The 27,656-nt window shown below is 39.5% G+C and overlaps 1 protein-coding gene across 2 annotated transcripts in view; it reads left to right on the top strand.

The window, feature by feature from the left end:
• Window positions 1-6,476: 6,476 nt before the first annotated feature.
• Window positions 6,477-27,656, top strand: part of arid3a (AT-rich interactive domain 3A) — a 47,177-nt gene continuing 25,997 nt past the window's right edge. Inside the window, exons 1-2 of one of the 2 annotated variants that reach the window (XM_079844576.1) lie at window positions 6,477-6,650; window positions 26,238-26,731. In XM_079844576.1, the coding sequence (XP_079700702.1) occupies window positions 26,421-26,731 (311 nt within the window). In that variant the 5' untranslated portion in view covers window positions 6,477-6,650; window positions 26,238-26,420. Of the gene's footprint in view, window positions 6,651-6,732; window positions 6,938-26,237; window positions 26,732-27,656 lie in introns of those variants that run through there. The other variant, XM_079844577.1, reaches the window with a different exon arrangement.

The following is a 27,656-nucleotide window of genomic DNA, read 5'->3' as shown; positions in this document are numbered from 1 at the left end:
CAGTCTATCACAGATCTGGGGCCCGTTCTTCGTAGGTCGCTAACTCAGTTAGCTGGATTTGATTGTTGACGATTTGACATGATCTCGGATTGTTTGGTTCTTCGAAGCTCATCCTGGACTTGCTGTCATAGTAACAGGTCCGTAAGTTTAAACCTGCTCATGAGCAGGCTTATTTCATGTAAACAGGATTAGATTGCATCTTGAGGTGATACTTAAAATCTGTCCCAGCCACTGCTACTTTATTACAAGACTGCATTACTGAACCAGGGGCAATAATAATAATTTTAAATAATAATATTAAAATGTTATATTGTATATGTATATGAGAATGTATAATGTTGTGTATAATACTATAGACAGCCACTTGATTGAGCGATTTATTTGTGATGGAATAATTACTTTATATAATTTTATTTTTATTGGTTTACACACATGTTGTACAGTTACTCTGAGCCGTGCATTAAGTGATCACGGAAATTATGGGAGTGGCTTGATGCAGCGCAAGAGAGGATAATTTGATCTTGACCCATAAGAAACTTGAATACTGTCACGTTACAAATCTGCTCCAAATTTAATTAAAAATTTAATTACAACATTGAAATACAAATGTAAAGGGTGTACAAATACTGTATAAAATCATGAATATAAATAATTGGTAATCATGTAAAAAAAAAAAAAACATTTATCATTTATCTATTATAACTTCTATGTTGGTTTGGTCGTTTGGCTGTTTCCTTATAAAGGTTCAGAAATTTGTGTTTTTTTGTGTGTGTAATTTGTCAGGTTTTTTGCTAGGTGGCTTTTTAATTATATGATGTCATTACGTTGCTGTCTTGACGCCAGCCAATCGCTGCACTGCTGATCGTGGTTTCGAGTATCGATGCATCTGCCCTCTTTAGGGGAAAAAAGAACGCGCAGTGATCTTAGATCATTTAATCCAGATATTTTAATCCAATCCGTAAATTCGTTTGAAGAACCAAATTAGCCAGAGATCAGTTATCACGATTAGAAGATCTGGGATCTGTCAAATCATCTTAGATGTATTAAGCGAGGTACGAAGAACGGGCCCCAGATCATCTGTAACGTATCTGCTTGTTTTACACTCTTTGACCACCAGGTGGTATTGTGAACAAATGAAGCCTCGAGAAATGAACCCTTTTGTGAACTATTTGGCTAAAAAAGCCAATTTGGCTTTTCTTCAAAAAGTTATTAAGTCTCCTAAGAGACCGACAAAAATTGCCAAGGCTGACTGTATTTCAAGTCATCCTGGCGGGGTATTGGGTAAAGTTTTCATCCACACCTCAGATAAACCTCATAGGTTACGATATTGCCTCTGCGAAAGAATGCCTGCATAGGTCGCGACGTCTTCCGTGTACCTATCCGGACATGGAACGACAAGCTTTAAACTGCTATGCGATCAGCTTCTGGCACTGATGGCTGCATGGTGTGTCTACGAAACAGGCCAGTGAAATGTCCAAGAACATGTTTGAGTTTGGGATCGATTCAGCAAGCGAGGTTGGGCAGGATAAAGAAAGAGTGCAAGGACACTGCAAACATATTCTGAGGTAGGTCCAATGCCAGCTATGCTTTTCTAGACTCAGGCGTTCTCTCTAGGTTCTTTCCAACAAAGCAAAAGCAGCACACAAAAGAAACACAAGCACATCTCCCTCCATCAACACAGTTATGAGTCTCCTAACCAAAAGAATCCAATGCTCCTTGCAGGTCAGTCGAAGGGTCGCCTCGCTCATCAGCCCAACCTTTTACAACACATTATGGTGAACTTCATCTCCGTCGTGTTAATGATAGAGGCTGAAAAGCACGATAATATAATAAGCCTTATAATGAGATGGGCAAGTGGTTAAGGTGATGGACTGCTAATCCATTGTGCTCTGCGTGCATGGGTTCGAAAACCATTCTTGTTGTTTGAAGGCTTTTGTGTTGGAGAGATCCCAGTGCCCCACTCAAAGCACCTTGCTGCCAACTTTAACATTATCATACTAAAAATAGCTTCAGAAGTAGCCTGGTTAAAACCAGACCATTCTCAGTAGTAACTGAGTTATGGTCTGGCAAAGCTTCATAGACAAATCATTTCCAAAGGGGCGACACCAACGGGCGTCGCTCAAATGCCTCTCGGAGCAATTGGATAGATCTCAAACCAATCAGAGCGATGAGGGAGATGACGTATGCAGAGCGACGGAGAAACATCTGACTGGCCGTTTCTCAATATGCGTTCTTGTCTGTACTTGTGTTCTCAAATAGGAAATGTCCCCAGTTTCCATTTCAGAAATCTGGTCACCTTACCTAAACCACATATTAATGTTTAATATATTATTTTTAAAATGTAAACGTAAAGAGGCAGGGTGTTTTATACTTCGTTTTATTATAAATATATAAGATAATCAATGTAGGCCTAGCTACGCGTTGCCTGAACCACATTCGTGTGGCTATTATTATGTTTAATTTTTATTAAATTTTTTTATGAAATGAGGCAGTGGTGTTGTATGACATATTTCGTACGCGAACTTCTGACTTGCGTCTGTGACTTACCAAGTTTGACTCCGGAGAATGAACTCCCGAGGACGGGAGGAAACTAGTCCGCTTACTCTGCTAATGGACAAGCAGCGTTCTTGACATCACTCAGTATATAGCCTATGTAGTGTAGGCAATGCATATTATCTTCAATGCATGTTTATAACAAAACGAAATAGAAAAAAAAACCCAGCCTCTTTTCGTTTACATTTAAAAAAACACACACACATAATATAGGCTATGATTATCACTGTAATAAATTAAATATGACACAAAACACAACCCAGTCTCTTTTTGTTAAATGTCAGTTTATGTATGATCATCAATAGCAATTATAAAAGTATAAGTAAAAGGTATAAGAAGCTATACAATAAATAAAGCAATTCAGTCAAAGTCAGCGCTAGGAGACTACAATGGTAAAGTTTAATATCGTAAAAATATAAAGTTATGAAACTTAATTTTGCCCTCAGACAAAACGATCTGTCTAGGAACAAATTATAGATTAATGAGAGCAAAGATCAGCCGTTAGATCTACACAAGACGAGACGGTTTAACCACTGCAGAGACTTCAGAGCCAGCGGCAGACGGCAGAAGGACTGGCCGAGGAAAGAAGCCTCTCGGTGGGGTTAATGAGCGATTGAGCGCCGCTGAACCACTGGAGCTCACAACTCCGAAAACGACAGATTTCATTTTAAAAAAGGCGCTCTCTTTAGAAATAAACCTCAGATTTGAGCTTTAAACAACTACATTCACGCCTGAAAAGGACTTAAAACTATATTTAGTAAAACATTAACACTACCAGAGGACTCTCGCTAAGACCCATTCGTTTAGCCACCAAAGGGCCAAGCTGGTATCAGACTTTTGCCGAATCCAGTCGGTAAGACAGCGATAACATCTTTTTTAGATATGAAGGCTTCGAGTGCTGTTCTTTGCTCGGGTTTTAACGAAAAGAAAAAGTTTAAATCGCTTAAAACAGACACGATAGCTGATTCGAACGAGTGATGCTCCACAGCGGCAAATCTGCTTCACCATCGCTGCGCTGTCGTCATCGTGTAAAGCCCGCCCCAACGTTTCTAATTGGTGCCGCGATTTCTAGGGTTTAGAAATGGGTTTGAATGGGGTCTTTGCCAGACTACTTGCAGAGCAAATCTAAATTTGCCGGAAGTTGTCTGGGTTTTCCCAGGCTACTTCAGAAGAGCACCACAGCCCAGTTTCATAAAGAGATTTGAATGACGAGGCGGCCGAGTGGTTAAGGCAATGGACCTTCATCGTCGTTTCATGTCTTTAGTGTTTGAGAGTGCCCGGCAAGGGGTATATAGTGTGTAGCAAGTGCATCCTGGCAGGGTACAATTCAATTTGTCTTTATAATATAATACTGTTTTCAATCCATTTATTTATACAATAACTTATAGTTGCCTTTAAATTTTAGGAAGGGTCCTTGCTAAATGTTATATGCCATGTTATATTTTGAGGGGTGTTTGGCATCAAAAAGTTGATCCAGTCTCCATTTTGGGAGAACAGAACCTTGAATCACTTGTATGCCAAAGTTCAAATCATAATATTGCATATATTTATTATAAATGTGTCCAGCTCTCTTTTGTCACGTCAGCTGACTGATGCCCCTTTTCCACCAGAATGAACCGGGTGCTAGTTCAGAGCTAGTGCTAGTGCCGGTTCGGAGTTGGTTCAATTGACAAGCCTTCTAAGAACTAAATAAATAAATAAATGTAGAAATGAAAAAATGTAAAAATAAAAAAAATGTAGAAATAAATAAATGTAGAAATGAATAAATGTGGAAATAAATAAAAGAATACATAAATAAATATGGAAAAAATTTCAATAATTCGTTTTTTTGCTTTTCTATGTATATGTATTTATATGTTTGTTCTTTTTTACATTTATTTGTATATTTATTTATGTTTTTATTTATTTTTAATAATGGCAGGGTTGGAATTCCATTCCCGGTGCATCTCGAACAAGCCTTCATCAACAATGGCGAACGTTGCGAAGACCAAATTTCGTCTTGTTGATCCGGACTGTGGTCCAGATGAGGTTTCACACCTGGCACTTTGATTCGGATCAAACTGAAAAGTCAGAAAATCCGGACCAAACAAGGCAAGAGTGAAAGGGCCCTTATAAAGCATAATCCATTATATAGAGGGAGTTTTGAGACTCTTTACTTTGAAATCTGCAGCTTTATCAATCTGTTACACATTAATATTATAAATGTCAGTATATGACTTTTCTCTATGTTGTGAATCATATGTATGTTATTTATTAACTATTACAAAGTGAAAAGTGGGCCATAGAATCAACTCCAGAAAATGCAATACTCGTTCTGTCCAGTAGGTGGAAACTATAAACCGTACAAAAGTTTTAATCAGTTCTCAGAAATGGCCTGTAGCTACTGGATAACATATGGCATTTATAATATCACTTGATCAGATCATTTCAGATAACAGGCTACCTTAATTATGCCATAAATGTACATGTGCGTAAGTGTATGTGTATTTAATCTGACTTAATGTTTCTTCTTAGGCTGATTATTAGGGGAGAGCGGCACAACCTAACGCTTTTTGACTTTCTCAGTTTGTGTAAATCCACTTGGGGTTCAGAGTATGTATTTTTTCTCACATTAATTGCACACATGTCTAATACAATTATGTGGTTTTGTTTCATTAACACAGTGTATACTTATTTACAGAATGGAATTGAAATGTGACAACATGCCCCATATGTGGGGGACACTATAACATGACCAAATATCAGCTTAAAATGTTACCTGATATAATCAAAAAAATATACGACAAACTAAAATATTTTGTCAACAAAATACAATTATTAACTTTTTTAAATAAAATAATGACTTTTTTAATCATTAAAAATATAAGCATTTTTGAGTTTGACTATAAACACATCATAAATACAGCTATACAGCATAGTTCAAAACATAATAATAATTCATCATTTATGAACATTAACTCTCAGTCATTATTCACCCTTTTCTCGTGGTTTCTCAAAAGAATTCATAAAAGTATAGAATATAATAACATATTTCTAATAGGGGCTCATTGTATCTGCACAACTGGGATGTAAATCGTGTCTCGAGTCTTCTGCTGTTAGATCAACATTAAAGAACATCTCAACTGATAAATAACAGATATAAGATCTAAATCTTATTTTAAATAAACACAAAAAAACAGAGATGAAAACTAAACTCAAGTAAGAAATTTACTTTTGCAATGTTCAGTGATATCTTCCAGAGATTTGTTAAATTTGGCTCTATTGTTTCTCTAAATAATGTTGATATGGCAACTGGTAGTTTCGTCATTCTGGTGTGTGTGGAAAGGGTTAAAACATGCGCGTTACAACTAAGGTTGTGCCCCGCGCTCTCCTACACATGATAACATTGAGTGTTTATAAACATTTAATGCATAACTTATGCTTTTCATTCGTTCATGATAATATAGTGTAGGTTGTTTGCTCTGTGTGTGTTTGCATGAAGCCCCAGCAGAAGCGAGACGGTGCCTGCGTAAAAGGGAAGGGCCCCTGGTAGGGAACGTCGCCAAATGTATAGATAGCACCATATAGCGTGCATATAGGCTGTGTATGTATGTATACATGTATACACCTCACTCAGAGGACGGTGGACGGCGCGTTAAAGGGTCTGCCTTTCCAAACGGGTTTCAGTCATCGACACAAATATATCTCACCAGGCCCCAAAACACACGTCTTTGGCGCAAAGGTCATTTAGTGCGGGACCTTCCACCCCTCATTAGTGTTGAGTCATTTGTAGATGTTTCCTATAGAGTGGGGGAAGGCAGCCCCATTGATTCAGAGGTTTGGAATTTGCATCTGATTGCTGTTTGTCAACCAATGGTTTGCCTCTGCGACCGCGGGCACCGCCTCAGATTAGACGCACATATGATGTTACTGCCAAATTAACCACTATATCGAAATCAAACGAGGAAGAGAGAGCTGATTTTATCCCTCAACGCTCTCGTGTGCTCGTGACTGTGATTAAACATTGACTCAGAGAGCGTCGCGAGGGTTGTTTTCACGGGCAAATCAGGAATGTTCCTTCCGCTTCCCAAGAAAAAAACTAAACGGAAGTTAAACTGGTAAGTAAGTGTCTTTTTTCCCCTCTCATCTCACATCCACATTCGTGTCGGCTGTGTGGGGAACACAGAACCTCTCCGGGATGAGGAGTGTGTTGTTTAAAGCTCATCTGATGATGTGTTTGCGTGGTAGTAGTGAGAGTAGAGTTGGTTACAGTGTGTGTTACAGAATACACACACACACACACAGTAACTGGCACGAGATTTATACATGCTAATGAGTGTAAATCCCCGGATTTTATTTCTTTATTTATGTACTTTTTCAACTTCTTGGGTGCAGTTTTGATGAGGTAAGTAACGGACTTTTTTCATTATTATTATGTGGAAGTAGTATTTTTAAAGACAAATCATTTTTATGTTTATAAACAGAATAGGCTCGTATGCTCTGAACAATATTGCAAGACAAAAAATAATAACCTATTATAGGTATTATTCTTTATGATGTGTTTTTCTGCTGACTAGCAATTAGAAACCGGTATATTAATTGTGAATAATTTGTTATCATAAATAATTATGAACATTTATTCCATTCTAAATGTGATTTTTAGGCTGTCTACGTGTTAAAAAATTAAATGTTACACTTCAGAATGATGTGGCTTTAAGGTTGAATAATAATAACAACAATAAATGGGAAAATAGGCCTACTAAAACACACAGTAAAAAAAAATCACGTCTCCAATTGACAATTGTTTTAGTGACCGATCACTTCTAAATTTTTTAGCTGGCCAAATTGAATTTCTGTTAATTGAATTGCATCAATTCACAGAAATTAAATTTGGCCAACTGAAAAATTTTGATGTGATCGGTCACTAGAAAATTTTCAATTGAAGACCCGATTTTATTTTACAGTGTAGCATTGTTGGTGCTTTTTTTTTTAAGAGATATCAAATTTGATTTCTAATAAGCTCTTTAAATCACATTTGCTTGTGTAGACTACACATGGCTTCATCACACTGTACTGAAACTCAACACGCACTTTTTTATATTTGCAACAGCAGCTGAAAAAGATATTTAATTCATCATCCTCTCACAGTAATCGTGATATAGGCGATTCGAGGGAATCTAAATCATATCAATCATGTATAAATGAATTCACAGATGCTCAGTGTTTATATAAATTGCTTCCACATTTAACCTTGGACAGAACAAGAGTTCCTTATACTAGTTGACTCCAATGAAACCACAGAATTTGATTCTGGAAAGATAAAAGAGAAGTGTGTGTGCTGGATTTTTGCCATTTATATGGGCGCTCAAAAGTGCAGCAGAAGTGAAAGTGCATTGCAAACACCGTTATATAATATATACACATTTTACCTTTGGAAAGGCGCTATTAAAAATCGAATGTATTGGTTTGCTACATAGAGAGCGAGCGAGAGAGAGTCTATAGAGATGGTATTGTCTCAAACCCGTTCACAGGAAGTGATGTTCACAATGAAGGTCTCGTGCATCTCTAATGATGTGGTTGAGTTTTCGCTGTGCCAGACGATGTTATTCTACAATCCTGTGGCTACACTAGAGACAGTTGTAATCGCGTGAAGAGTCTATTTGTCAGCGGATTTGCATGACACACATATATGTTATAAATATGACAGTAAAGCAAACATAAGGGGCAGCACCAGAAGAGGAACTCGCTTGGAGCCGTTTCGTCTGAGATGACGGAAACTACACGATACACTTCTAAATTTGTTACATTTATTGAGTACACATACTCAATCTTATCAGACACTATTGTGCGCACTGCTCCTGTATTCTGTGTTGGTGACCTGCATGTGTGACGTTTGTGTGTGAAATAAGTGTGTGTGGGGTTTGATGAGGTAAGATGAGGTATGCATCCTGCGATCAGAATGAGGGAACCGTATCAGCCATCATCTTATTTCAGGTTTTCAGGTTGGCGAACTGCTCTGAGCTGGCCTAACTGGTTTCAGCTTTGAGTGTCACTGGGTAGTGTTGAGAGGGATCAGATATCGAGTGTCGCAGCTCAAGGAAGGAACCGCTCTGTTTTTAGATTAATCCATATGTGTGTCTCGGCGTGGCCATTTTAGCACAGGGCTGTTGGGTAACTCTTGACACAAGCGAAACAGAAAGAACCATTGAAACAATAATGCTGTGCAAACAAACAAACGGTGAGGTAAGAAAAGCAGTCTGCGTTAAACGCGTCACATGTCCAAAGTGTGTGCTGCAATCGTGGACACAAGTAGAGCTGGACCAGAATATTTGTTCGATTCAGTGTTATGTTTTACAATTCTTATCGCCTAGCCTTTTTTTAATAGGGTGGATAGTTGAATAGTAACCCAACCTTGTTATACTTAAAGGAACACGCCATTGTTTTTGGGCTCATTCTCCGACTCTTCTATAGTTAAACAGTTGAGTTTGACCGTTTTGAGCCGATCTCCGGGTCTGCACTGTTACCATAGCTTAGCATAGATCATTGAATCTGATTAGACCGTTAGCATCTCGCTCAAAAATGAGTTTCCATATTTCTCCTGTTTAAAACTCGACTCTTCTGTAGTTCCATCGTGTGCTAAGACCGACGGAAAATGAGAAGTTGTGATTTTTCTAGGCCGATTATGGCAGGAACTATACTCTCATTCCTGCGTAATAATCAAGAGCTGTGAGCCGCCCCATGAGTGCAGCGGCGCAATGATATTACACAGGCTAACTTCCGTCAACATAACCAGCGGGACGAGCGGCTCACACAGAGAACGCTGGGACTATTTTCAGCCGCTGAATATGGAAACTCTTTGGTCATTTTTGAGCGAGATGCTAACGGTCTAATCAGATTCAATGATCTATGCTAAGCTAAGCTAACAGTGCAGACCCGGAGATCGGCTCAAAACGGTCAAACTCAACTGTTTAACTCTAGAGGAGTCGGAGAAGTGTTCCTTTAATAAATATATTTACTTCTTAGCCTAATGGCGCATTCACACCAGACGCGAATTAAGTGAATAAATTGTGCTATTCATGTGTAGTTAGACGCGTGAACATTTTGAGTTTACTCGCTTCATTCGCGTGTGACAACAGACGTGAATTCGCGTCATGGAAGGGGCTTCTGCCAGCGGCTCGGCTCGTTGTGAAATGGCTGACATGAGCCCCGATTCCACTGAAATTACCCGGAACAATTTGCACCAGGAACTTTTTCCCCCCAGACCTTCTACTGTCTGCGTTTCCACTGCGGTCTAAAGTACCGTGAAGAATAGCCAAATTAGTCCGGTGACGTGGGACTGTGCGCGACTGAGATTCAAACAGCGCTGCTTTTGCATTGGTTTACTAAAGAGGTAATAAACAAAACTGCGGAAAAGAGACGAGCACTGATACTAAAACGTATTCTGAAAGCTCGTAAAGCTAGATTTAAAATTAGACATGTTATCAGCTATTACAGAGATTGACCGTGAGATGGCTCAGACGAACGCGTGCCATCGGACAGAAAGAGCAAGACTGATATTTGCTGAACGCAAAAGACTTTTAAAAAAAATGCTGGTTGAAATAAAAATGCTGCGTGAGCTCAACCAATCAGCATGTTGAGCGCTAGTGCTGGGCGGTATACCGGTTCATACGGTATTTATTTTTATGATATGATTTTTGATGATACCGCAATACCGGTAAGATGGCTATGAGAAATCCAGAAGTAGATGGGAGCTGGATTTGGGAGTAAGAATAGGCGGGGACATGTGGGGTCAATTATGTAAAGATGGGATCACCTCAACCTTGAATTCTAAGTATAGATTAATTCAGTTTAATTTTTTACACCAGCTTTACTACACTCCATCTAGATTACATAAATTTAACAACAGTATTTCACCTCTCTGCTTCAGATGTGGTACAGAAGAAGGAACATTTTTGCATTCTACCTGGTTGTGCCCTAAAGTGAAGATTTTTTGGGTGCAAGTATGCGATAGTATATCACAGATTCATGGAATTGATTTCCCAATGGATCCAGAGGTGTGTTTATTGGGTAATTTTGCCAACTCTAATCTCCGAAATAGTCAAACTATTAAGCTTACTCAAATGCTGTTAATAATAGCTAAAAAGTGTATTGCTTTGAAATGGAAAGCAGACATTGATTTGCCAATTGGATTGTGGTTGGCGGAGGTCTGCAGCTGTGTACCTTTAGAGAAGATCACATATTCAATGAGGGGCAGGGGTGAATTATTTTATAAGATCTGGAAACCCTTTTTGAATTATATAAATATAGTACCAAATGGCTTGATTTGATAAGGTGGATTTAACCATTTTACATTGTATCTCCATTTGTCTCTTTTTTTATTTTAATTTTTGGTTTTGTTTTGTTTTGTAAGTTGTTCTTTTTCTTTATGTTTTGTATTTGTTGTAGGTGTTATATGTGAAAAAAAAAAAAAGTAAAAATAAAATTTTCAAAAAAAAAAAAGATGGCTATGAGAATTATGGGAAAAAGGGAATACCAATCATTGGAGTATTCATATGAGCAGTCGGTCATCAGGATAGCTACCAAGATTGTATCTGAATCTTCGCATAATTTAAATTCAGAATACGAGTTGCTGCCTTCTGGCAGACGATACAGGATGCCTATGTGCAAATACAATCGTTTTAAGAAATGTTTTGTACCAACGTCGATTAGACTTTTAAATAAGTACTATGTATTTTTTTTTGTTTTGTATATTATGTCTTTGATCATTGTATGTGTACATGGGCACCAGAGTCCAAGAAAAATTTCCCCATTGGGGAATAAAATTAATTTAATTGAATTGAATGTCGCAAAACAACGTTCGGAATGCGGCGTAGTGCGTCATTGTTTGAGAGGGGACGCATTTCACTGTTGCACTGTACTAGTGAGAGCAGTCAGAGCACAGCTGAGATCGCATTACTGAATCCGAGATCGCCCCCTATACCCTCATTCACTATTCCCGACGTTATCACTTTATTTGAAGGAGAGAATGAAAACGAGTGCGTGAAGTCGGACAACCGTTGTGTGTACATCGTTATTGCGGTGTGATTGTGGGATAGAATGAGTGCACTCAATAACGTCCACTATGGTTTCGGACACCATTACAGCGCTGTCCCCTCCAAATAATGCCCTATTTAAGGTTATAAGGGGCGATTTCGGATTCAGCCCTTGATTACAGTGGAGAATTCAAACTACACGCGGCGCGCAAGAGAGCGGTTTCTGCGCGGAGCGATGAGATTAACAACGCTAACCACATGGACTGGAGTGAGCGCATTTAAGTTTTTTTATGGGCATATTTCATATACTATAGTGCTCTAAACGAGAACTCGACGTGTGTATGCGCGCATATTTCATCACGTCTTCTTCAAATGAAATGTGCACTGATCTGGCTATACTGAACCATCTGATCACGACCGCGATGACACAATGGATTATTTTGCTATGCAAAAGACAATGAATGATGTTAGTTAATAAATAAACTGACAATTCAAAGAAGAATGGGCAAAAAAGTAACTGCTTTATTCTTTCTGTGTTAAACTGATGTGTCATTTGTTCAGAGCGCGCTCTTAAATGTATTGCAAATATCCGCGTTCTCCCTCGTTTTGGCAGTTTGTTGTTATATAGGATTTTTATAACAACAAGATAAGATTTTTTTTAAATGCTTAAGGTGCCCTCAACAGTTTTTTTTTCTCTTTCTGTGGTCATATTTTAATATTCATGTGCCTGTAATGAGTGTGTAGCAGGTCTGTGTTTTATTGGTTGTTTCTCCATAGCATCATTTTGTGGGGCTTTGCAAACTTGTATTAACTCTAGTGTGGAATTTTTCTACAATATTCACCCGTCGTGACAGTAAAATAGGGCATTCTAGTCAATCCACTGCAGTATTTCTTCTCTCAATCAGTAGAAAATGTGGTTAACACCCGGTCATGCGTAGGGGAAAAAAATACAGTCATATACCGTGAAACCGATATAATTTAGAAAAATAGCGTGATATACATTTTTGGTCATACTGCCCTGCCCTATTCAGTCCCCAAGTCCCACCCCCAAAAGTTCCTGAACTTTGAAAAAGCACTACCTTGCGAGCAGGGACTTTCTGAGGGCAAAATCTTTACCCAGAAATTAATTTAGACCCTGTGGTCGAAACACACCGAGTAACAGCCCAAAGTCCCTCGTTCCTGGGGAAAGCTCCTGCCGTGGAAACGCGGCTATGGATTGTTTTAAAATACGGCGAATAAGCTCAATGTGCGGCTTTAGCTAGCTTGTAGTCTCAATAGGGTGAATAAGCTCAATGTGCGGCTTTAGCTAGCTTGTAGTCTCAATAGGGTGAATAAGCTCAATGTGCCGCTTTAGCTAGCTTGTAGTCTCAATAGGGTGAATAAGCTCAATGTGCGGCTTTAGCTAGCTTGTAGTCTCAATAGGGTGAATAAGCTCAATGTGCGGCTTTAGCTAGCTTGTAGTCTCAATAGGGCGAATAAGCTCAATGTGCGGCTTTAGCTAGCTTGTAGTCTCAATAGGGTGAATAAGCTCAATGTGCGGCTTTAGCTAGCTTGTAGTCTCAATAGGGTGAATAAGCTCAATGTGCCGCTTTAGCTAGCTTGTAGTCTCAATAGGGTGAATAAGCTCAATGTGCGGCTTTAGCTAGCTTGTAGTCTCAATAGGGTGAATAAGCTCAATGTGCGGCTTTAGCTAGCTTGTAGTCTCAATAGGGCGAATAAGCTCAATGTGCCGCTTTAGCTAGCTTGTAGTCTCGATAGGGTGAATAAGCTCAATGTGCCGCTTTAGCTAGCTTGTAGTCTCAATAGGGTGAAAAAGCTCAATGTGCCGCTTTAGCTAGCTTGTAGTCTCGATAGGGTGAATAAGCTCAATGTGCCGCTTTAGCTAGCTTGTAGTCTCGATAGGGTGAATAAGCTCAATGTGCCGCTTTAGCTAGCTTGTAGTCTCGATAGGGTGAATAAGCTCAATGTGCCGCTTTAGCTAGCTTGTAGTCTCGATAGGGTGAATTCAGGGGGATTTGGACACTTTCTCCAAGTCATCTCAATGGCAAAAAGTGTCCCAATCGCCCTGAACTCACTCTATGTAGAGCTCAAACTGAGTAAAGAGCGCTTTCTACAACTCTCCAGACTGTCCCACCTCCTCACTCACTTTCTTCCAAGATCCTTTTATTCTGTTTCTATAAAGTATGAAGATGTGTCGACAGCTCCGGGTATCCACATATGATTCTGTCCTCAGTGTTGTCACCATAGATATACATAATAAAGGCTAGATGTCTTACGGCGGAGTCTCTAACGTCTTCACCGGCGGCCATCTTGTCACAGGCGAGCTTTCTGGCGGGCTCCTGATGTGAGGCGAGTGATCTGACCACAAATACTCTTATCACTCTCTTCCAAGCAAGATCCTTTTATTCTGTTTGTATAAAGTATGAAGATGTATCGACAGCTCCGGGTATCCACATATGATTCTGTCCTCAGTGTTGTCACTACTAGAGCAAGCTCCTGACTGGTTAGCGTGGCGCGAATATCCACCAGAGTTCAGATTTTTCAATTTGCTCGAATCGCGCCGCAGAATGTCTATCCGCGTCTTTGCATTGATTAACATGTAAATCACTCGCGCAAAATGTTCCATTCGCGTCTGGAGTGCACAACTGCACGAGCTTATATGGAAGAAGCGCGTGACTGAGCCTTTTGGGTTAAGCTGCGTTCGTTTGACGTTGTGGAAAATAGAATAATAGAATCAAAATGTATTCTCCAGAGTCCTGGCTTTATTACAGAGAAGAATATGTTCAGCCCCTTCCCTCCGAAGCTTTGAATATTCGCTGATGATTTCTACCGAAGCTTCGAAGCTCAAAAAATGGTATTCAGACCAGCCTGGTATTCTAGACACAAGCTGCCTTAAATGTATTCGATGTGCCTATAAAAAGGCCGAGTTCGCTGGTGTTGGGAGGAGGTTGTGAGTGGCTTGGCTCGGGTTCAAACTGTGCCTTTGCCAAAAGCCACATAATAAAACGTTTCTGTGGTGCACTGCTGTTCACCTCAAGCACCTGCCAAAAAAGTGCTGATTTCACTGTTTGGGAGTGTGCCATGAGGGAATCCCGGCCAGCTGATCTTCGCTTTTCTTTCTGCAGAGAGACGCTCTGTAACAGAAACTACATCCCTCGGCCTGTGTGGTCTGGAGCGTTTTTGGCCATTGTCAGATTTGGTTAACAAACAATTCTGCTGTATTAAGGCTGGCAGTTTGCCATCATAGTTGCACGCAAACAAAATCAACAGACTTGATTTACTGAATTACAACATCAATCATTCTGACTCTTTTGTGGGGCTGCCATTAACTGAAAAGACCGGATTCTTTAGGTTATAATACAAAGCAAAACACATACACTTTACTCACAACATACGAAACTACCAACTGACTCGTTCTGCCAGTTTATTTCCATCAGGTCTTTGCAGGCTAATACTGATGGAAAATTGGCAGTTCTGACCTACCCCCACTTCCTCCGGAATACTAGATCATGCTCATGCAAATGCATGTTTGGTAGTGAAAGTTGAAAATTGGCAGTATTGTCTACAAAGCTGTCTTTCTCTCAGAGCTCTGTTATTGACAGGGGTCATAAAGAGTTAAAGAACAATAACCGTATTCACATGAAGAATCTAGAATGCAAAGAAATGCAGCGATAGACCCGACCAGTGTTGATAGTAATATATACTTTAATGATAGTTTTTTTTCTTATAAATAACATTTATAACTTTTAAAATATATAAACATTTAATATATTAGTTCAAATAAATTACCTTTTTGAATTTATTAATAAATGTTTTGGAGAAATGTCTGTACCATCTCTTCTAATATTATATAAATTGATACAGTACACTTCCAACACACTCAAATTGACATAAATCATAGTATAATATTATTTATTCCTCCAAAAATGTATTATATCTGCCCACTATCTATAAAAATTAATTGAATGCATTAATTCAAGTGTGGTAGGTTTGTCACACGATACCAAAAAAAATGTCATGGTTCTCTGTGCAAATTTCGGTACCATAGCAAAGATTTGATTATAAAATCATGAAATAGATTAACTTAGTTATTGTTAAATACGCTATTAATGTGTTAAGTAAATAATACATTAAAACATTCATGCATGCAGCCTTTAATTTGGTAAACATTGCATTTAAAAAAAAACTAATTAAAAGTTAATATTAAAATAAAAAACAGAATTATCCTTTTGTGTGTGTGTGTATGGATTCTTCTCAATATATTTTAATCTTTGCTGTTTTCTGTTACTGCCTGAACTTCACGTTATTTGTAGTGCAGCATCCATAATCGCAGGACTTAACGGTCACCTTCAATCTGTCACTTTTAACTTGTTTGTTAAAGGGGTACTTCACCGCTGTAAAGATGAATGTGTATTTAAATTGGGTCATTTATGTAGTAGAAATGTTAAATTAATTTAGAAGTTGGTGCCTTCTAGACTGAGAAAAGCCAGAAAATGTATTCGTGGCTCATGTGGATGAAAGACTACAACTCCCAGAATGCACTTGCTTTGCTGCCCAACAAGGCCTACCAGTTACATCTCTTGCCCACCATGGCACCGGCACACATTCAAAGCGAAATGCTCCTATTTAAGTGAGTTTGTCATTTTACCGTTTTGTTGTGTTTTCATGAACCCACAATTCAAGCAACCCGCCCAGAATTGGCGCTAATTCTAAACCGAAACTAAAGTGAGCACGGCCGACCAGCGTTCATTAACGGCTGCAGTGTGCGTGTCCAATCTGGCGTGTTTTCAGTTCATGCCTATGGAAGCTTAACTTTCAAAGGAATTCATTGAGAACACTCGCTTTGCTCCGCACTGTCTGAGTCTTACATTCCCTATGGGCGGCTGTAAACATGCGGAACTAACTCTACTACTGGCTGTAGTCTCTAGCCTCTGGCCAAAAAAAGCCTCAGATGATGCAAAATGAAGATATTTGCATCATTGGAGGCTTTTTTTCCAGACATAAAATACATAAATCTCTCGTCTCAGGAGGATATGAGGGGGGAAACGAGATCATTTGAACATACTAATGGGTTTCTACTGATACAAAGCTTAATCCTAATCGCTGAAGTAACCCTTTAATTTTAGTAAACGATTAACAAACGTTACACTTTTTGACGTGTCCTGACAGCTGCTCAATCAGCACCTTGGAAAGAGCTTGTATAGAACAAATCGAGAACAATCGTGTAACGTCATATTTACCTCAGAAAAGCCATTCAATGCTCATAAACTAGAAAAATAACTTTAGAAAGGGGCGTTTGGCTAAATATATGCACTATATCATAATCCTTATATTTTTACTTAACCTGTTGTCTTCATGAGAGAGATTGGAAGGAGCTAATAATGTAATTCAACACCGGCCATATAATTGCACGTGAAAAATGAAAACGCGTTTATTCTGAAATAAAAGGTACCTAAAGTAAAGGTTGGGTGCTCCAAGTCCTCCAGACTTCTTTGGCCTTTGAAGAGTGGATCATTTTATGCAGGCTTTTTTCTTTTTCCAATAAAGCTTTGATATTGTACTATTTAAAGAGGAGAACTAGCCTGGGGGTGGAGTGACCGGCATCATGGAGAAAAGATCATTAATTTTTGGAAGTATATTCACTTTTACAGATGATATACGGCCGATTAGAGATATGGGCAAATTGTTCCATCTTTCCAAGCTACTTTGTGTATCCTGTAATAAGGGGACATGGTTGAGCTTAAACAGATCTTTGCAATGAGGTGAAATATGACTTCTGATACTTTGCTGAAATCAGATTATGGGCTGACAGAAGTGAGGAAGATGGATTTGTGATATATAAAAGTATGTCATTTTATGATGTTGAAGTTTTAATTGGATTCCAGATGTGTTGTGTGATTGTCGTATTGCAGCTGCTAGGGGTTCAATGAAGAGGGCAAAGGGTAGCGGTGAGAGTGGGCGGCCTTGTCGGGTACCTCTTTAAAAATGAAATCGATTTGATATGATACCATTAGTTAGGATCGATGCTGTTGGTGTATTTTAAGGTGTGTTCACACTTGTCATGTTTGGTTGGATTAAAGCGACCCCTGGTGCGATTGCTGGGTTAGTGCGGTTCATCTTAACACATTTGAACATCCGAACCCTGGAGCGCAGCAAACAAGCGGACGAGACGCTAAAGAGACGGGTCTCAGTCCGCTTCCAGACCAACTCTGGTGCGGTTCCACTGATATATGAACACAACACGGACCAAAGACATGTGAACCAACCACAGGACGTGACAAAAACACGTCCAAAAACAGGACGTGATGTCACAAGATGCGCCGCTACAAGTCAGCTGATTTGATGAAAGATCGGTGTATCCAAACAGGCAAAAAAGAGCTCATCAAAATATGCAGATCTGCGTTTCTGCACACCGGAGGAAATCCTGCTGCTGTTCTGAATGTGTTGAGCATTTGGTGAGCTCTTCGTGAGTTCTCTGCTGGTCAAAATAAAGCCAGATGTACACGCATGAGGTGATGGCGTTTAATTAGCACACAGCATTGTTCTGAATGTTCGGTGAGCAGCTACGTCGCAAAAAATACACATCATAAAAGCCGACCAATCAGGTTGTGAGCGTATCCCTATGCCTTTGGTTCGGTAACTTTAGGTTCGCTGTTAAAAATGCCAGTGTGAGCGCTAAGCGGATCAGGACTATATGATTTGTTTTTGTTTTTTGGTCCGGACCAAACTACAAGTGTGAACGCACCCATAGAGTGTTTTAATCCAGCTGATGATATATGATCTAAAAGTCAGTGAAGAGAGAGGACCATTTTACCCTATCAAAGGGCTTTTATGCATCCAAGGATACAATTATAAATGGTGGTTTGTGTGTGTCAGATGAATTGTTTGGCATGAGAATGAATAGTTTGGCACCTTACGTTTTCCCTTATAGGAGCCAATGGCTCCTTATAGGGCTGTGCAATTAATCGAATTTCGATTTCGATTTTGCCTCCCAACGATCACCAAAATAGTACAATCGAGAAAAAACGATTATTTTGCCTTGCGTTCTGAATGAAACGCGCATGCGTTCATCCGCCCCTCCCGAAGCCACAAACTTTCTCAGATCGTGAGTCTCGTGTGCATATCATCCGCTGGAATTTAAAAACTCTGCGCGAGTAAAGATGGCAGAAGGAGGGCAGTTACAGCAGCGTTTGGTGAGCAAAAAAGACAAAACCAACTCCGTTGTCTGGGAACAGTTTGGCTTCGAGGAATCAGACAACGAGCAGAAACATGCTACGTGCAAGATTTGCTACATGGTAGTGTCTGCAACGCAAGGGAAAACCACGAATTTGTTTAACCACTTGAAAATTAAACAGAGTGACCTATGACAATCTAATAAAGAAACAAAAACTGACGAGAGCAGGGGAGCCGTGTAAACGTCCTTTTTCCCCTCATATTTTTCAAATAATTCTCTCTTTGTAAACTTTGTTCAATGCATGCGAGTGCTGCCGTATGTTTGAATATGACCAGTCGTTTTCACCGTCATCACCCGGGTTTAGTGCCAGAAGACGCGAATGAGAAGCCGCGCGTGCACTCATCCGAGAGCGCGCGCACGTCTCAGCGCGCAAATATTGAGTTCTCTTTCAAGTCTTGCTCTTGAACGGACAAACTCACACAAAACGTATGTCAACGTCCATCTTGATGAGTATCCTGGCAGACATAGTCTGTATATGCCTTAAGTGAACTTTATACAGTCGATAAAGACGACGCATATCCGATCCGGATTGAATAGCTTTTGTAAGTTTAATAGGATTCATCTTTAATTTATAAACTCAAATATGCAATGTTATTTTACATTTGACACATTTCTGTACCTGAAAACTAATGTTAGACGTACCTGAAAAGCATATCTAGCCGAACCATATTGTTGATCTTATTTATTTGTGATTATCATTTTTACGTGAATACTTTTATACTTTGATTTGAATATGTTATAATATTTATTTTAATAATTCAAAAAGTACAACAAATGTTACAATTTCAATTGAATTGTTGAAAGGTGTATTTTTAATAAATACAACACATTCCCAAAGTCATGTGAAATAATCGTGTTACATAATCGTGATTTCAATATTGACCAAAATAATCGTGATTATGATTTTTTCCATAATCGAGCAGCCCTAGCTCCTTATTGATGTTTTTGTCTGGAGCCTATGAGTCTGTGTTTTCTACAAAGTCTTTGCGTTTGAGATTTGCCTTCCACTGGCATGTCATTCCACTGTGAAATAGACAGATTTGGTTTCTTGCATCATTTCGCCGCCTTTATGGCTGTTAATCTAATGTTAAGTTACATCCTGTTCTTGAAGACGTTGTTTTTAGACAATATGCACCTTCACTAGTGAACATCATGTCAGTCCATTGCTTTATTTACTCATACTTGCTCATGTTTTTTGTTTTGTTTTACCAATACTTTTTTTTTCTAGTCCTAGTGCTTATCTAAAAAGTTGTTTGCGTAGAGTTGCGTTGAAATTTCTGTTGTGTGTCAAATCTTCTCAATGGCACAATATCCTCAAGAATAGAAGCATGTGAAATCATGTGCACTTCTGTTCTCTTACTGCTCGGAGGAAGGAAATCTCATGTATATGGTGGCCCACGCTTTCGCCCTCAGATCTGCCCACAGCCCTTACACACACCATCGTCATGGGAACCGCTGAAGAGATGGTAACAAGGTTACACAATCGGCTCACCTTTCCTGAAACATTGAAAATAACATTTCAAGAGACATCAAACCGATGCTTGAGATTCAAGCCCAGGATCTCTCGCTGGGTGGTTTTCCACTGCCCAACACAAAAACACTTTAATTACATCTTTTCCTTTATGAAACCCTTTTAGAAATAAATTTTTGGGTTTTTAGATAAGTAGGTTGTAGGGGTTTAAATACTAATTTGTTTATTAATAAATATAAGTAAATAAATAGTCACATACACTTGGTTGATTAACTGAAATGTTTGCTCTCCCATATGTCAAGTTTTAACTTTATATTGTGTAAAGAACTTCACTTGTTACAGCATAGATGTGCTCCGTTTTTTTAATAATGCTATATATTTTGGCATTATATTTGTCACCTTGCAGTCTAGCTTTTGTTTACAGCATCAGTCATGAACTGGCTTTTTAAAAATCTTTTATCCTGTTGTCTGAGGTCAACTAATGCCGTCCGTGTGGTTTTTACATTCAGAGACCTCATAATGAATAATTAATGTCTATTTTCTGCCCTGGTTTTGAGCTTCTCTCATGGAACGCTCTGTTTTTATGGGCATGTCACACTGAAGACTTGGAAGTAAACGCCCACTGCTAGGATTGGATAAGATTTGCATATTATAATGAGCTCCGGCTCCCCCGTGAGTACACATGAGGGATTGTGTTGAAAGTGTGTGAGAAAACGTCAACCGGAATGATCCGGCCACAGGACTCGCAAAACGTCTTTATCAAACACACACAATGATTTATCTCTCATCCACCTGTGATTGATTGTAATGTTATTTTTTTTATTACTTGGCCCGCCCGATCGGCGAACTGCGCATCACTAACACACACACACACACACACGCTTCAGCAAAATTTCACTGCAGACAAATCAGCGTGTTCAAAACTTCCGCAACATAATCAGTAGATATCAAACCATCTGTACCAATGCAACCCTGTCAAATATAAAACACACGTTTTACTCACACAAGTGTTGCTTCATTCATTCTTGTCCTCTCATCCTGTCTGCAAATCCAGTCTCTTGTTTACAAACGAATCCGCGGTGAAATGAAGGAACAGACGCTCAATGTCTTCCCCACGTGAGCTGGATCTTCATTAAAAATAAAGTTCATCCACACATTCCTAATATTAGAATCTGAAGGAAGCTTTTGAGCGACTGTGTTCTTCCACAACCAGGCACAGCTCAATATCTCGCTATCTTCAGCATGTTTATTGCTCGCTGGCGCGATCTGTTTAGCTCCAAAGGCCCATGTTATTAATGTTCATTTCTTGCACGAGTCGGTGGGCGGGGCTACAGAATCAGGCGTTCTTCTTCTGTTGAGGCGGTGCTTCACTACACTCTGACGTCACAGCCGGGCACAATTAACTATCTAGTGTACTTCACTATCTAATGTAATTCAGAGTATTTCACCATCTAGTGTTCTTAATTACCAAGTGTTCACAGAATATGGGGCTGAATATGGGTTAACCACTCTCTCAAAACACTTAAGGGATTGCACTTGCATCTGAGATCCAGCGTTTGCTGGGGCTGCTGTCAATAAAAGCTTTTCTTTGACTAACAGGGAAGTTTTCAGCTCCGAAACTTACAGCATATTCTTATATCACCATGAACTTTTATATATCAAAGTTGATTTCTCAATTCATGACCCCTTTAAAAGAAAACACGCTATCTATCAACCACTGCACAATGCTTTCCGGCACAAGTTGTGCAGTTTATCAGCCGATTCCAATAATCTCAAAATGAGCTATTGTGCTCAAAAAGTGACAATTATCAGAATAAACTATTTGTTAGATTAGTAAATCAAATAAATGTCATATCTTGAGTATTAAGCTTGACACATTGGGAATCATTTAATGACACCCTTTAAGTTTCCACTATACATTCAGGAAGCACAGAGATTTGTGTGTGTGTTTCCTCTTTTAGTGAACTGATCTGTCATAACCAGAGTGATTTGTGTGATTAACAGGTGCCGCATTCTCAGGACACATGAGAAATGTTAGATGTTGACACTGGTGATGTGAAATTACTAAGTAGTGTTGGTTTCTGTGCATCACAGGATGTTTCTTAAAAACTACATGGACACATATTCAAACTTAGAGTGGTATTAAATGCTTAGCATTTCAGTCAACATCTCCTGTTTATTGTTTGTAATGTGATGTTTCTCTGTGATAAAGATATGACAATGCTTGATTTTATTCACCATGATGGATCGTATTGTGTAAAGTGGGCATTGCAAAATGGAACTGGATTGAATGAGAGTTTGGTTAAGTGACATCACTGGACATGCAAATTAACTTCAGAGGAAAACATTACATTTTGTTTTGAATGGAAATAGTCTAGTCAGAATCTGAGGTCAGCTAGTAGTTGCTGTGTGAGTAAACCTCACTCCTCTGATCTCGAGACGCTCTAGAGACTGACACTAGAGGTTGCAGCCTTTAGTCTCCTTGTTAGAGCGTCCAGACCCGGGTTCGAGTCCCGCTTGGAGCGGGTTACATTGGTGTTGTGACCCGGATGGGAGTGAGTGTAATGGAGGTCAGCTAGTAGTCGCTGTGTGAGTAAACCTCACTCCTCTGATCTCAAGAAACGCTCTAGCGACTGACACTAGTGGTTGCAGCCTTTAGCTGCCTTGTTAGAGCGTCCGACTCTCATGCCGGCGGACCCGGGTTCGAGTCCCGCTTGGAGCAGGCGGTTCTAACAGGAGGGGTTACACAAGTACAGACCGAACTTCCCCACCTCAAACGTTGTGGGCATCCAGGATAGGAATCTAGGCCAATTTCATATTATGAGAAGCTTGTATCGTGACTAAACTACAGTTGCAAACTAGCGTCTCCAAAACTGATCTGATGTTTCTCAATGCTAGAGTAAAGAATGTCACCAGACCAGAACATCTCGGTTTCATTTCTATTACCTTGGAATGCACGTATAGAACAGACACAGCTAGCCTGTGCAGTCATGCACTACAGACAGATATTAAAAGGTCAACCTCAACTCGTGTCTTTATCTGTTGGAAGAATACATGGCTAAAAGAAAAACCAATAATCCTTATTCTCTGTCCGTCAGGACTTCATCATATTCTAGTCAGGCAGGAGTAAGAAATAGATGTTGAATGTGTGGTGTAAATGCATGGATTTCAGATCTGGATGTTGGCCAGCCTGACGCTCATTATCAGTGTGGAATTAGACCCTTAGTGCTGCCTTTATCTCCACTGTGTTTGTTCAGACTTCACAATCGCCAGCGCCCAACATCCATTTCTGTGGGTTAACCCATAAACTCCCAGATCGTATCCGTCGGCTGAATCCGCTCGCCTTTAAGGGTGCCCTGTTCTGTGCCTGATTCAGTTGGTCTTAATCATGAAAATAAGTTTAAAGGAATAGTTGACCCAGTACTAAAATCTGTCATTAATTACGCACCCTCATGACTTTCGTTCATCTTAAAAACACAACCTTCGAGAGTTGAAACCAGCGATTTTGGTTCATCAACAGCGAGGCTTCATTTGATGAACGATTAATTGAGGCTTTTATTCATATAAGCTCAACCGTACTTGTTTAACGTACGAGGCACTTTGTTGTTGTCATGCTCCCCTTTTACACAGAGAGCGTCGTAACGTGACAACCAGAACACTCCCAATATAATCAGCGAAGCGTCACATGACATGTTGACATAGTGCGTGATGATTTTATATGAAAGCTTTCCACGTGCAGTGAATCGTCTAAGGTGTGGTCCTGATTGATGACACATAGTGAAATGCAAATGTGAGGCAAGTGATGTTTTCATATAGGACACGATAGCTCTGCTTTAGATGATTGTGAATAGGCTGTGTGATTCTTGTCCTGTGAGTAGAAGTCTGAAGACGGTATTTCTGATTTACACTTCAGTTGCAAAAACTGTGTTAGACTTGGTAAGTTAATTTTGATTTCCACGAGTCACTTCAAATGTGGTCAATTCTGACTCCACTATTTGTTTTTGTGTAATCACTCACAAATATTCACTGAAATGAGTGTAGGGAAGACATCAATATTGCTCTTAACTACTATTAATAAATGTTAGTCATATTTTTGCAGTTAAAGTCTTAATTTTGTGAAACAGTGATGTTTGTTCAATGATGACTTTTATTCTTCAGTGGGACATAAGTTGTTGTATAAAAATTTTATCTGAATGAGGACTGAGGATTCAAAAAGGACAGTCAACATAAATGTAATCAAAACGACAAATTGCTCTGTATTACAACTGAAATTTACATCATTATGCATATCATTACTTCTTACTACTTAAAGGGGTCATGAACTGGCTTTTTTAATTTTTTTTATCCTGTTGTCTGAGGTCAACTAATGCCGTCCGTGTAGTTTTTTTCAGAACCATCATAATGAATAATTAATGTCTATTTTCTGCCCTGGTTTTGAGCTTCTCTCATGGAACGCTCTGTTTTTATGGGCATGTCACACTGAAGACTTGGAGGTAAACGGCCACTGCTGTGATTGGATAAGATTTGCATATTATAATGAGCTCCGGCTCCCCCGTGAGTACACATGAGGGATTGTTTTGAAAGTGTGTGTGAAAACGGCAACCGGAATGATCCGGCCACAGGACTCGCAAAACGTCTTTATCAAACACACAATTGGTGGATATAACCGCGATCACTAACACACACTCACTCACACACTCGCACACAATGATTTATCTCTCATCCACCCGCTATTGATTGGAATGTTATTTTTTTATTACTTGGCCCGCCTGATCGGTGGAAATAACAGTGAACCACACGCACACGCGCACACACACACTGCCCTTCAAATCTCAAGTCAAGAGAGTGAACAACGCCATCAAGAAAGGAATGTTATTTCACTATTTCAGATTCTCTGCCTGCCGATGGATTTACGTTTTGGTAGCCCGTCTGGAACACACACACACACACACACAGCCCTGGGACATTGGGCTTTGCGAGCCCTGGCCCATACATGTCTAATCCAGATATAACCGCGATCACTAACTCACACACACACACACACACACACAATGATTTATCTCTCATCCATCCACGATCGATTGGAATGTTATTTTTTTATTACTTGGCCTGCCCGGTCGGTGGATATAACCGTGAACCACACACACACATCGCCCTTCAAATCTCAAGTCAAGAGAGTGAACAACGCCATCAAGAAAGGAATGTTATTTCACTGTTTCAGATTCTCCGCCTGCCGATGTACTTACGTTTTGGTAGCCCGTCTGGAACCCACACTCACTCATTCACTCACACCTACCTACACACACACACACACACACACACACACACACACACAGCCCCGGGACGTTGGGCTTTGCGAGCCCTGGCCCATACATGTTCTAGTCTGATCTCGAATCGCAGCACAATGAACCAACAACAGCTCAAATAAAGGATTCTCCAGCCTGTGACAGCGAGCTCTGTTATGTTCAGTTACACACACACACACACACACACATATTCAGACAGTAGATATCAAACCATCTGTACCAATGCAACACGGTCACATATAAAACACGTTTTACTCACACAAGTGTTGCTTCATTCATTCATGTCCTCTCATCCTGTCTGCAAATCCAGTCTCTTGTTTACAAACGAATCCGCGGTTAAATGAAGGAACAGACGCTCAATGTCTTCCCCACGTGAGCTGGATCTTCATTAAAAATAAAGTTCATCCACACATTCCTAATATTAGAATCTGAAGGAAGCTTTTGAGTGACTGTGTTCTTCCACAACCAGGCACAGCTCAATATCTCGCTATCTTCGGCATGTTTATTGCTCGCTGGCGCGATCTGTTTAGCTCCACAGGCCCATGTTATTGATGTTCGGTGGGCGGGGCTACAGAATCAGGCGTTCCTCTTCTGTTTTTCCTTGAGCAAAGACATAAATATTTTTTTAAATATATATTTCTTTCTGTTCTGTTCTCTCTCAGGTAGGCCCCTGTGTGTGGGGGACATCTTCCCCTTAGCTGTCTGTCAAGTAGAAGATCAACACTTCCTGTTTCCTGAAGCCCTGCCTTCTGGATCAAGCTTATAAAGAAGAAGCGGTCCCGTCTGTGTTTGGGGTCGGGGGAAGTGAAGGGGCCAGAATCCCAGCTTGTCCCGTTTCTCAGGCAATGAAGCTGCAGGCGGTGATGGAGAACCTGCACAGGCAGCAGAGAGCCAAGCTGCTGATGGAGCAGGCGGGGCAATCACACAGCCCCGCCCCCATGGGGGAGGAGCTTAAAGCAATCTCCGCCTCTGACACGGAGCAGGCGCAGATGGCGGCGCTAGCAGCAATGCGCGCAGTAGCAGCTGGACTTCAGAGGGCCAACAGCCCCATGTCTGAACACAGCAGCGGAGGAGAGGAAGATGATGAAGACGAGGATGAAGAGGAAGGGGAGGAGCAATACAAAGATATGATGGGGTCTGAGGAGGAAGAGCAGATGTAAGTGGGCAGTCACATGCAAATGAGTTGGTTGTTTACATTACTTACACTACCAATAAGAAGTTGTACATTCATATTTACAAGTCTTTTTTGCTCACAAAGGTTGCATTTATTTGATCAAAATATAGCATTATGAATTATTACCATTTTATTCCTGATACAAAGCTGAATTTATCCTCATTACTCCAGAGTCACGTGCTCCTTCAGAAATCATTCCCATATGAGGATTTGATCAACATTTCCTATTTTTATTAATGTTGAAAACACTTCATATTTTGTGAAAACGTCAAAGGTTTAGGGTAAAATACTTTTGTTTTGTTAAAAAAGATTATTCCCACGAAAATACTAAGCGGCAAAAACTGTTAACTGACTTAGCATGTCTTTTTTTTACTTTTTATCTAATAATGAGGACTTTTAAAGTCATATTTTCATCATTTTATCTTATAATTATGACTTAGCATGTCATTTTTTTACTTTTAATCTAATAATGATGAGTTTTAAAATCATATTTTCTTTTTATCTTATTATGACTTAGCATGTCATTTTTGACTTTATCTAATAATGAGGACTTTTAAAATCATATTTTCTTCTTTTTATCTTATTATGACTTAGCATGTCATTTTTGACTATCTAATAATGAGGACCTTTTAAAATCATATTTCAACATTTTATCTTATGACTTGGCATGTCATTTTTTTACTTTTAATCTAATAATGAGGACTTTTAAAATCATATTTTCTTCTTTTTATCTTATTATTATGACTTAGCATGTCATATTTTGACTTATCTAATAATCAGGACTTTTAAAATCATATTTCAACATTTTATCTTATTATGACTTAGCATGTCTTTTACTTTTTATCTAATAATGAGAACTTTTAAAATCATATTTCAACATTTTATCTTATTATGACTTAGCATGTCT

Source organism: Gobio gobio (assembly GCF_949357685.1).
Source record: "Gobio gobio genome assembly, chromosome: 19".
Taxonomy (NCBI): Eukaryota; Metazoa; Chordata; class Actinopteri; order Cypriniformes; family Gobionidae; genus Gobio; species Gobio gobio.
This window is presented reverse-complemented; position numbering and strand designations above follow the sequence as displayed.